At 51.6% G+C, this 12572-nt stretch overlaps 1 protein-coding gene across 1 annotated transcript; it reads left to right on the top strand.

Annotated features, from left to right (window-relative positions):
- Positions 1-3568: 3568 nt before the first annotated feature.
- Positions 3569-11900, top strand: NCLIV_024240 (putative sterol O-acyltransferase; the record flags this gene model as incomplete). Its single annotated transcript, XM_003882619.1, has 12 exons — positions 3569-4310; positions 4864-4940; positions 5254-5289; positions 5924-5961; positions 6496-6618; positions 7402-7459; positions 8309-8389; positions 8882-9010; positions 9587-9784; positions 10753-10818; positions 11228-11363; positions 11806-11900. The coding sequence occupies 12 exons, from the start codon at positions 3569-3571 to the stop codon at positions 11898-11900; spliced, it is 1779 nt and encodes a 592-aa protein (XP_003882668.1).
- Between the last annotated feature and the right edge of the window lie 672 nt (positions 11901-12572).

Here is a 12572-nt window from a genome sequence, read left to right as displayed (position 1 = left end):
TGAATTGTTGCTACTGACACTGCGGCTTTCCCGCTTTTAATGGAAGATTTTGCATATGCCGTGGGTCCGATTAAGGAGGTCTTCCACGCTATTTGTTTCTCTTTCCTAGGAACTGCCGCGAAGCGAGAATGCCGTAAGCCGTTTCTCCTGCGGGAGACGCCAATCGTCTTGGAGAGCCAATTTGAAATTCCGTTTGTTGTGTCACTCTTCGCGTATGCAGCAGCGTCCGTGGAAAAATACACATCCGTGATGGATTCTGGAGTTGAGACAGCAAAAACAAACTCGAAAAACACGCAAAGCTCTTACATATGCGCTTCTTTCCAAGCACCTGCATATGAACATGCGTAATGCGGATTCACAATGCGGAGTAAGCGGGCGCTCGTAGACGCGGAAAACCACGCCTCTGCCGGACTGCAGTAAACCAGTATGTGTGTGTAGCTGTACCTCAAGCTCGGGGGCGAAGTGGGATCAGTGCATGCACTGGAATCTTGTCTGGACACGCACAAAGGATCGATGCCGGAGCCCGGCTCCACACGCGCGAGTTTCCACTCGCGCGTGGCTGCTAGAGACAACGCGCACGAGATCGACAGGTTTGGGGAAGGCTGTCACGGTCGAAGATTTCTGACTCGCGCGGCGAACCGGCAAAAGAACCGGAGCTGTACCACACGACTGTTTTTGTGCTTCTGTGGGGTCCATTAGAAGTAGAGATTTCTGGGGTTCCTGCGAGTATGGAATCCCTCCGTGAGCACAGACGTCAAGTCCATAACTGGCCCACAGAGCTTCGCGGTTTCTCTCCGTAGGCGAGTGTCCTTCAAATTAGACCTGTAGAAGAAACAGCGAGACGCTGGTGGGATCTTGTGTAGAGCCGTGGCCTTCCTGCATGCATCGCTGTTTCCTGGGCCTGCCGACTCCCGCCGCCCGTAAGCGCGGGTGAAATCCGGATTTCGGACCACTTCCGTCCAAGTCCTCTGCGGCTGTTTGCATGGTTAAACAGGTTTGTGGAGAACCGCGCCTCCGTCGTTGAGATTTACCCACGAGGGACTGGTCATTCCTTCGCTCCCTGCTGGCGATAAGCGTCTTCTGTCCGCACGTCGGGGAAAAGGGAAGCGCGAAACGAAAGGAACAGCCCGTGGAAAGGCCTTACGCGAAGCAGATCGTCACTCACCGGGTGATGGCGATGCCTGAGCGGCCGAGAACTTACCTTTTCTGCGGGCAGCAAACCCGTGTTATCCGCAATTTAGTCTTCTAGTACCTTCTCAGCGAGCAAACTGGCAAAGTGCAACACGTGGATTCTCCACCTTTTATATTCACAGCCGAACTGCGTTTTGGATGCGAGCTCAAGGTTTGCAGTGAACCCTCTGTTGTGAGGAAACGACGTTGTCTGTACTCTTTGGCACTTGGTGCCCTCGTTTTGCGTACTGTTTGAATCGGAGAAGAAATGCCGGTCGTGTGCGTACGTTGACGAGGTCAGCGTGTGTCTACCAGTACAGAAGAAATGCGCTTCTACGCTATTCGCCCGCACAGCCGCAGCTGCTTTCAAAGTCGAGTAAATTCCTGCCTCGTGCTGACTTCTGCGGGGATCATGTCTCTGAGTCGCGTCTGTGGGAGGGAGGCAAGGCCCAACTCGCGCGGTCTCGATCTCTCACAGCCGAGAGAAAGGCTCTTCTCCACAACGTGCCCGTTCCAATTTGGACATCGCTGTGCGTGTTGCTCCGCAACTGTGATCTGCTCTCGAAACATGTACAACTGTGTACGTCTATTTGGTTCTCTTTTGCACAGAAAAAGGGGGATTGCGACTGAGGTGAAAACTGAGGCATTTCGCCCAGCTGACCTACGCGAGAAACGGGTACAGGTACCAGTGAGTCAAGTCTCTTGAATTGAGTGGGTGTCTGTTGCCACGGCAAACTACTGAGCGGCAGCTGCGTTTCTCAGGGAACAAAATGGATGCCTTTTGTAATTATTATCGCCACTGTATCCGCAAGACGAAGGGGAATCTACGGGAAGGCCCTCGTCAAACCCCTTTTCCGCTGCAGGTGACGCCGGGGACTTTCGGCCCTGAGTCGCGTTAGAACCGCGGAAGATCTGCAACCGTCTCGGTTTTTCTTCGGCCCATTTAAAACTGCAAATCTGGCATGATTCAGCATCCGTTCGCAATTTCGGAGCCATTAGACACTGACAGAATTGAGGCAGGCGAACCCAGGGGGAGCGCGCCTGTTGACGCGCAGTGGGAGACGGATCCTGCACACGAAGAAAACCGTGTGATGTGGACTCGAGACAAGCGCTGGAATGGAAGCCAGGAGGGTTGGAGCTCCGCAGAAACAAGGAAGAAGGACCAAAACGCCTGAAGATAGCGTCTCAAAGTTCAAAGTGTCTAATGCAGAAGAATGCCGCGAGGAGGCAGGCAGGAGAACCTTGAAGGTTCCAGCGGGCCATCCGCGAAGTGCATGAACACCTCAACATTAGCGCGCGCGTCAAGCAAGTCGGCGTGCTCGATTTGCGCTTCGCTTCTGCGACCTCTCCCGCGAAGATTTTCCCTTGTTTCCGTTCTTTCTCTCGCTGCTTTCTCCGTCTTGCCAGCATTTTGGCTCACGCATTCTTTCTTTGATGCACAAGTCTCGGCACCTGCTTCCCTGCAGTCCCGGGTGTCTCACCCGTCCGGGCGCCTCGAATGAGTTGCGCTTAGGGGGTGACCGGCAGTGTTGTCTGCGTGCGAAAAGGCGCGCGCTCTCTGTTTTGTTTTCTTGTCAGGCATCCGTTTTGCCTCTTTCCGTTCTTTCGTGAGTTTGTGCCGTCTTGCACTTTTCCCCTCTTCTCTGGGCATCCTTCCGTGCTGTCTTAAGCCGAGACAAGAGAGACACACGTTTTCCACGGGCTCGGCGCGGCTATTTGTGTCACTCGCGTGAGGCAGCAGCGGTAGAGAGACGACAGCGACTCAGAAGCGCGGGCGCGCTCGAGACAAACAACTTCTCTCAGCCGCCGAAAAAAGACACGAAAACGGACCTCCCTCGTTCGGCAGCTTTCTTCTGGGTGAGACATCACCAAGGACACTCAAGGGCGCCCACGTCGGGGAATAGCCGGTTCCACTGAAACGAGGATGCTGCGCGCCGAACCTGACGGCGAAGGTCAACCCCAGACCCATCTATTTTCTTGCAGAGGAAGAAGAGGAGAGTCAGGGTAGTCGCCGTACACTCTTTTCTATCGTTCTTTGTCACGCCCTGCCAGGCGTTTTTGTGTCGCGTGTGCAACGTGAACCAACTGCACACCGTGGCCCCATTTTGTCATTTCGCGGACCGGCCTGGTCGCGCTCTTCCTAATCGTCTCCAACTTGGTCTCTGACCTCTCCTTGTCATTCGCCTGCTCTCCTCCTCCCCTTCACAGATCTTTCGATCCGTGTCCGTCTGTCCTCTTCTCGTCCTCTGTCTATCCGCGAGTTTCTCTTCCTCTCTTCTGTTTTTCCTCTCCTCCATAGCCTCCCTCGCCTTCCTGTGCTTTATCTGTCGCTTTTGGTGTAGCTCGTTCATCATCTGTCTCCTTCGGCCCCAACAGTCTTGATTTCTTCTTTCTTTCAATGACGGTCACCACAGACCATTCGCCTCCTCCTTCCTCTTCTTTCTCTTCTTCCTCTTCTTTCTCTCCTTCCTCTTCTTTCTCTCCTTCCTCTTCTTTCTCTCCTTCGTCATCTTTCTCTCCTTCGTCGTCTTCCCCTCCTTCCTCTACCTTCTCTCCTTCCTCTTCCTTCTCTCCTTCCTCGTCCTTCTCTCCTCCCTCTTCCGTCTCTCCTTCCTCTGCTGTCTCCTCTCCTCTCGCTGCCGGCGGCAAAACCGCTGAGCCGGCGGAGACACCTAGCTGGACTCCGCCGGCTCTGAAGAACGGAGACAGGTCGCGAAGCGCTGCGGAGCCGGCGACGTGCGCGCCGTCCCCTGAGGAGACAGCCAGCACATGCTCGCCCTCACAAGAGATTTCGCGAGAACACACGCATGACGGCAGCAGAGACACAGGAGAAGCGGCTCACGGAAGAGGCAGCGAGAGACGATTTGAGGCGGAAAGGGAGCGCCTTTCTCCTAGCGATGCACAACACAAAAGAGCAAATGCAGATACCAGCGAAGAACGACAAACCCCCGCGCACGGGGGCCAGAAGGAAGACGAGAACGGAGGAGGCAAGAAACAAGAAGGCATCTCTCGGGGAGAGTCGGAAAATGAAGAGAAGATGGAGAACGAAGACGGGAAGACGTTTCCTTCCAAACTCGATTTTTTCGATGCCAATTCAGATCTCGCACGTTCAGACTTCCGAGGCATTTCCGTGCTTCTCTGTAAGAAAAAGACAAAGCGGTTGAAGTCCCCGCTTTCTCCTCTCTCTGTGTGGCGTTTCAACTCGAGCAGACGTCGGGCGCCATCCACCTGATCTACGCTCTCATCTCAGCAGCCGCGCGCTCTCCGTTTATATTCTTTTTCTTCCGTTTCGTTTTCCTTTCCTTGGACGCGCCGGCTCGACGCTTTCCTGTTTGCATCCTTGCACTTTTTGACACCAACAGAACTTCGCCTCCTCTGTTGGATGCTCCTGCACTCTCTCTCCCGTGCGTGTCTCCTCGTCACGCCTCTGCTGCTGGAGCCGTGTGTGCCGGTCTCCCGCGAGCCACCCGTGCGTTGCTTTCTGCTTCTGCTCGGGCTCCTCAAGCGTCTTCCCTGTTCCTCTTCCTTCTCTCCGCGGAGTCTCCCTTTGCGCTCTTCTTAGCTTTCTCCTGCATGCGCTTCAGTGCGGCTCAGCTGTGGCCTTCCTCTCTCCCGTATCGCGCCCTTCTGGCGCACGTGCTTCTCCAACCTACCGCGAAAGAGTGTGCGTTCCGGTTTCCGCTGTATGTACAGTGATAGCAGCGATCTTCTATCTCGTCGCAAATCCCATTCTGCGCTGGTATGACAGCAAAGAGTTCGTCGACCCGTCGGTGAGTCCCTTTGTGTCTTGTTCCGCGCCCCAGTCTTTCTCGTTTGCCTCTTTTCAAGCGCTGTAGGATGCACACACTTCCGCATCGTGTCTTTGCGTCGTTTCCCTCTTCCTGGGTCTCTGCCTGGTCTGTTCTTGGCGTCAGCTTTTTTGCCGCCTCCTCCATCCCTGCGGCTTCTGTCTCCCGTCTCCCTCTTGATGTGTTTCCTCTTGTTCCATCTCGCGTTTTCCTGCTGCTGACGCCTTCGTCCGTGCACTCCGTCCTCGACCCGTCTTCCACGGGTGCACTGTCTCTTCTCTCTCTCTCTTCTCAGCTCGCGAGGGCAATGTTTGACGATTTTTTCTTCCTGGTGAGAAGGCCGGAAAGAATGATACGGAAACTCAGATGTGCGACGCCACAGAGGAGCCCAGAGGAAGGACCGGTCTGTTTGGAAGAAAGCGGAAAAGACACCGTATTAGAACCAAGTGTACATACTCCTCAATGCACAAACAGCACATTTCTAGCTTTTCTGGTTTTCTGTCATTTCCAGCATGGTAAACCGTGTCTGCGCACTTGGGGGTTTGTGCATGTGCGCCACCACTTGTACCAGCGTAGGCTTTGCATTTCCATTTTTGTCTTCTTTTCTCTCAATCAGCGTGAGACCAGGCAACCCAAGCTCCACACTGCTTTCACTACCACACGCATGTATCTGTATCCCTGTAACATGGATGTACATATACATATATAAAATTATTTGAACGTGCATGTGAATGTCACTCCATCCATTATATATATATATATATATATAGAGAGAGAGAGAGAGAGAGATAGAGAGAGAGATTCATAGATGTAGATATCGTCCCACCATAAATCTGTATCTTTCTCTCTTATGTATTTGTCTCCCTGTGAATCTTCAAGTTTTATGTATGGATCCAGCTGTGCGTGGGAACAATAAGAAAAAAGTTAACTGACCACGATTCGTCGTGTGCTTCCTTTCCTGTCAGATGTTTATGTGGGCGAAGCTGTTTGCCTGGTCCTTCACGTAAGACCAAAAATCTCCCCTTCTGGGAATCGGAAACACACTCCTTTTGCCTTTCTGCGCAGCTTCGCAAACTTTCTCAGCCGGCCAATGAGCTGAAGAACGGGAGCGGTCTGTCGCAGCTTCTCTTGCCTTCTGGCATATATGTATATATATATATATATATACCGTATATAAATATAAATAAATATATATATATATATATGTAGCCGTTTGCACACCACATTCCACAGACGCACGCGCCTCTCTGGTTATATTGCAAGTGCATAGGTATGCATATGTTTATTCATATGTGTACAGGTATACATGCATACCTATCTCTGGCTGTCTGTGGACTCTCTCTTCAATCCATATGTATAAAGGTTTATATATGCGTATTTGAAATTGCTTATCTACGACCGACTTTGGATGTGTCCACGCGCCATTCGCTTTTGCGCATTGTGCTTGCATTTCGAATGTTATTTCGGATTCGGAGGGTGTGAACTGAGCGCACCTCCGAGTCGCACTGCAGTCTGGTGCCTGCGCGGCTTTTCTCAGGGCGTATCATCTCCACGTGCTGTATCTACGCGGAAGACTCAGCCGCCGCATGCTTCTTTTCCTCCAACACTTGACCCAGTCAGCAGCGATTGGATACGCAGTCTGCAGCTGTCTGTACAACGCGTAAGTACCGTCTCCGCCTCAAACTCTATCAATAGGGACGAGAATATACCTTCACGTAGGCGTTCCTGTACATATATATATATATATATATATCTAAATATATAATGCCTATGTCTGCGTGTTTAAAGTGCAAATAAAAGGATATACGTGTGTTCATGTTTTGGGAGTGTGCATCCGTGTTTCGGCGTGTATCTCTTTCTCTTGTCGAAAAAACGTAGGGAGAGGTGATATGTGCGAGTGTGTGTGCGTTTTGTGAGTGAGAGGTGCGGGGTGTACCTGTTACCACATGTGTGACTCAGTGTGCGATGCTTTGAATCTTTCGTCTAAACAGAGCTTGGCCTCTTCCTTTTCTCCACGCGCGCGCCCGTGTGTCTGAGCGTGTGTGCTCGCATAATCCTGCGATCGCAAAGATTCGTCTTTCTTTTCTGGTCGTTCGGCTCGGCTCGTCCCTCGCTGTCCCCACATCGCTGGCCCTGTCGCCCGGGACGCTTCTCTCTTTTGTCGGAGACACGCGCAGTGACTTCCTGTGATGTGTCTCTTTTTTCCTCTGCTTCGCATGACTGACGCCGGCGTGTGAAGACGCATTTACGCCCTCTTTAAGCCCTAACGCCTAAATGTGCGCATGCTGCCCGCCTGTAGCGAGCAGGGAGGGTGCGCCGTTCGGGTGTATCTTCACTGTTTTCGTCGCCTCGTTTTATCGTCAATTTTTTTTCACTTTTGCGTCGGTTTGTCCTCTCTGTCTTTGTTGCGCGTTTCCGTCGGGCACGCGGCGTCTCCTCGCAGCTGGCCGATCATCCCTGCAGCCTTTGTCCAGATGATCGCGGTCGTGCAGTTCATGAAGGTAAGCCTTTTCGTCTCCGTTTGTCGCTTCCCAATCTCGCTTCTCAGGAGACTCTCCCGGCCTCAGAAACGGGATCGTGGCTCGCGCGGAACCCGGAGAGGGAGCGAGAGCGGAAACACGCATGCACCACGAATGGTGTTGTCTCCACACACATCTCCAGGTTGCTGCACAGGCGCACACATTAGTGCATGGATTTGCTTATCTCTCTATACAGTCACGCTTGGCTACCTAATTATACGCACGCATATATTAAGTGCTTTCGTTCGGAAATGCGCTTGCGGGAAACGATAGAGACATCAATACAGGGTGGGGAGACGGTCGTGGAAAGCAGTGGATTTCGATCGGGGTGATCACTGAAGGCGTGGCCGTGTGCTCGAAGCTTCTGAGTCGCACACCCTGCACTCGAAAAGAAAATCGGTCCCACGGCCAGCGAATGTGAAAAGGAGAAAGAGGAAGGAGAGGAGGTTGCGTGGGTTCACCTGTTGAAGAAAGGCATGCGAGAAGGCGGAAAGCACGTCGGGCAGAGAAGGACAAAAGGGGAAGGAGAAACGCGCGACTCATCAGACGGAGACTGAGGCGCGTTTCCGCGAAAATGAACCGGTCGGAACTCCCCGCATGCAGCGATATGCAGGACACACGCGAGTCATGTGATCTCTTTATAGTATCCTGTAGGCAGATCGATGCAGATACAAGATGCAGGTATAACAGGAGGCATTGGTCAGTTCACGGAAAGATCGCCTTTCATGCTTATACGGGAGAATGGCGTCTCTCCCCTCCGGCTCCGCGGAGGCCTGAGGTCGCGCGTGGGGTTTCAGGGTTTCCGTGGAATCTGCTTTCCTGTGCTCTCAGATGCACTCGTACAGCGAGACAAACATGAACTTTTGCGACGACATGCGGAACGGGAAGGCGACGCCGGGGTATCCCGAGAATGTGCGTGGGAACCAAATGTGCCTCGCTCTTTTCGTTTTGATGTTGCTTTACCCGCCAGCCTTCCGCTGTCTCTCGAACCGCTTTCGCGGTGTCCTCTGGCGCCTTTTGCCGCCTCAATGCCACCACGCATTTCCCTCGGATTCCCGACGTTTTCACTCTATTCGTTAAACACGTACATATCTGGATACTTGCATATATGTATATATGTATATGTGAATCTCGGGGCATAGATATTTGTGCATGCATGCGACAAGGAATGAGTATATGACTTGATGTGTACGCATCTGTGGAAGCGTTGGACGCTCTGTGTGTCGCCTCATCTGCGTCGCTTGCGTCTGAAGATCTGTCGTCATACCTGTGTCTCCCAGCCGCCGGTGTCTCTCTCTCCGCCCCTCGGTGTCTCTGACTGCGGTTCGTTGGGTGCGTGCCTGCCTTTTGTCGGCCTCTTCAGCGTTCTGTCTACGTGGTCGTGGTTCTTTCTGGTTTGTGCAGGTGACCCTGAGAAACTTCTGCGACTATTTGTTTTGCCCCGTTCTCGTCTACGAACCGACGTATCGAAGGGGGGGAGGCTTCCGTCCCGCCTACTTCGTGTGCAAACTTTTTTCCATGGTCGGCGCGATGGTAAGGAATCTTGACAAATCTCAAACGCTCCTCCCTGCAAATGCTGTTACTTCTCTGCACGCAGGCAAAAATATGTATGCAATATATATATATATATATATATATATATATATATGTATAACTAGGGGTATATATATTCATATATCAATATAGATGTATATTTCGAGGGACAGGCTGACTGAGAGGGGAAGGAACGTTCTGTAGGAAGACACCTTTTCGCGTCAGTCTTCATATTTTGTCGTGCCTCGCTCCTGCTCTTCGTCGACGCTGTCTCGCTTGTTGCCTACGGCGTCGAACCTGGGTAAACACCTTGTCATTTTTATCCTCGCTTCCTTTTCTTCTTTCCTCATTTTCTCGTTCTCCTTTCGTTGCCTCTCGTCCGTCTCGTCGGCTCATTCTTGTCTTTCTCTCCGTTCCTCGTTTTCTTCTCTTTTTTTTATCTCCCCTCTCCCTCCTTCTTCTCCGGCCGCTTTCGTACAGTTCCTTGTTTGCTTTTTGTCGCCTCCTCGGCATCTTCGCTCGCTGCATTTCTGTTTTGCGTCTCGCCGATCTGTCCTCTCTGCTCGGCGTTTGCAGGTTGTGATGTACCTCGCATGCACGTCGTATTTAATTCCCACGATGATGCGAGCGCCCACCATGTCGATCACGGAGGCGATCTTCAGTCTCGTCTTCCCCTTCCTCTTCCTCGACATCCTCATCTTTTACATTCTCTTTGAGTGCATCTGCAACTTGGCAGCAGAAATCACGAATTTCGCGAATCGAAACTTCTACGACGTAAGCTGGACAGGTCGAGAGACAAACACCGCCAAAAGCGACAGGTGAAATCCTAAAAATCCTAAAAAGCGAAAACCCGAAACAGCATGTGGATTGAAAGAGTGGGGATGTTGTCGTGTCGTGCGGGTGTCTTCCTTCCCAGCAATGCATCTTGCGCATGCATTGCCGCCGTTGTGAAGCACACCTTTCCCTGTCGAGAAGGCTCGCCGAACCAGTGCAGCCTCGCTACAGACTCGACCGCACGTTTAAGGAAGGTTCTGTCTCTAGAACACGTGAAAATGTCGCACACATGCGAATGATATCGCTCTTATGCTGGCACCTGAGCTTCAAGCACGCATACTCATTGGTGTGATAGTGAATGTGTCCACATACCTATCTAGATACTTGATATGTCGCTGCGGATTAGGCTTCGTCTTTTGTGGCGGCGGAAGAGTTGCCTGGTTGGTTTTTTTGCGATTTTTTTCAGGATTGGTGGAACAGCACAAACTGGGACGAATATTCGCGAAAGTGGAACAAACCAGTGCACCGATTTCTCCTCCGTCACGTGTACATGGAAACACAACAGAGATACAAGGCAAGTCCAGACGCTGAAAACAAGGAAGCGACAAGACGACCTGTATTCAAAGAATGCCGCGTTTTTTTTCAGTCCACACCGTCTTTGGAGATCTGAGCGTTTGTATCCTTCTCGGCCTAGAGCTGTGTCTCGGCGTTGCGCAGAGTGTCCTCGTTTCCGCTACATCTCTGAATCGATACTGTGTCGTCCCCAGCGTGCATCGGTGCTACCGCTGCCTGCCGATCTTTCCTCCTATCCAAAGGCGCAAGAGTAATTTTGCGGGAACTTCAAGTGTGTCCTCTAGGAACTCGCCTTGTTCCCCACGTATGCAGAAGCGAAAGGACATTTGCAAAAAAAAACACAGAGGGGAATGCATGTCGCCTCCTTTTATCTGCATTGGGCAACGTGCCTGCAGTGGAGTCACAAAACCGCCGCCTTCGCCACCTTCTTGTTTTCCGCGCTCCTCCACGAGATGATTTTGGTGAGAAAAGACGCGAAAACCGTGGTCTTTCGTAAATCATCTACTGCATCGTCCGAAAGTAGCAAGACACCTTTTTTATCCTTGCGGCTCCTGCGTCCCTACCAAGACCTGCCTCCAAAGTTAACTTTGCTTCCCCTTCTGCAGTCTCCCTATGTCTTTAAAAAGCGCCTTCTCTCACATATACATTTATAGATGTATATATATATATATATATATATGGATATATGGAGATATATGCAAGTATGTGTATATGCCTGTTCATATATGTTTAGGTCTAAACCGATGTATGCGTCTACATTTGGCGCAGATAGTCTTGACTCTCTGACGCGTCTTTTGAAAAACCAAAGAGTTTTTCCGTCAGCATTGTGTTTTTCGTCCTGTCTGCTGTGGCTTCTCGTGTCTGTTGCAGGCAGTCTGTTTCCGTTTTGTTCGGTTGTATCTTTTCGGTCTGATGCTCCTCCAAATTCCCCTGATTGCCTTGGGTGGATTCTACCGGCACAAGAAACTGGTTGCCAATGCGATCTTCTGGGCATGCCTGATGCTTGGTAAGCCTTGCATGCGGCCAGCTTGTTTTGCTTCGTGCGCGAACCTGCATGCATTGCCAGTCTCGCTTCTTCGGGCTCTCGTGCCGCAGTTTCTTTCTCGTCAGTGAATGTGTCTCTTCCGCTTGCGGCGTGTGCTTCTCGCTCCAACTTCCACTTCGCCTTTCCCCGTATGTTCTCTCTGTTGCTCTACCTCCCCTCTTTTCTCTCTCCTCGGCTCAACCCCTGTCCGCTTCTCTCACGTGCCTTTTCTGTGCTGTGTCTTCGTCTCGTTCGGCTGTTTCGAGTTTCTCTTGTGAGAAAGTGTCTTTCTGGGAGAGACGCGCTGCAACTGTGTACCGCGAACGCTGCGCTTTTTTGAGACACCAGAGAGACTTTTTCCCAAGAAAAACGAGCGCGAAAACTCCCGTGTGCGATGGAAGGTGCTCTGTTCTGGATTTCCCAGGTCCGCCTCTCCTCGGCCTCGCCTACGGGCGCGAATGGGCGCAGATTCATTTCTACGCGACGCATGCAGATCATCAGCCCCTGAGGCTCTTCTAGCACCCCGCACACGTGTGGGGTTCTCGATGAGAAACGCTACACCCGACAGTTCACACGCAGAAGCCTAACCTTTCTGCCCAACTTGGCTACAGACATGCATTTACGAATCTATCCAAATCCGGGATATATATATATATATATATCTAAATATATGCGTATACATGAAGTGTTACAGACATATATATATATATATATATATATGTATACATGAATTGTTGGGGCCATGTGGAGCTCCTCCCCGTGAGGGTGTATTGAGAAAAAGGGCCAGTCTCGCCGCGTCGAATGCCGAAATTGGTCGCACTCGGTGTTTGTCTGCCTCGCATTTATTCGTATTTATATGTATTTGCGGTAACGTGTGGCGAGCATGGTTCTAAATATGTGCGGTGTTTCTTGTGTTAAAAAAAAGCCTGTGAGCCTGCACATGCCGTACAAAGAAGTGCGTGACAGGTGGGTGCTGAGGAGTGCAGTAGGACAAACCGTACAAGGATTAGTTGTGACCATCTGTGCATCGAAGTTGATACTCGGCTCGTCGGCTCCGGCGGGAGTCTGGGAAGGCGACTCGGGAGTGCCTAGCCGCCGGTGTGAGCGTGTATTTTTTCCTTTCGCTCTTCTGCAAGTCTCGCGAAACGCGGAGAGGGAGCCGCTCGTGGTAACTGGCGGAGCTCTGAGGAA

Source organism: Neospora caninum, chromosome VIIb, assembly GCF_000208865.1.
Source record: "Neospora caninum Liverpool complete genome, chromosome VIIb".
Lineage (NCBI taxonomy): Eukaryota > Apicomplexa > Conoidasida > Eucoccidiorida > Sarcocystidae > Neospora > Neospora caninum.
This window is presented reverse-complemented; position numbering and strand designations above follow the sequence as displayed.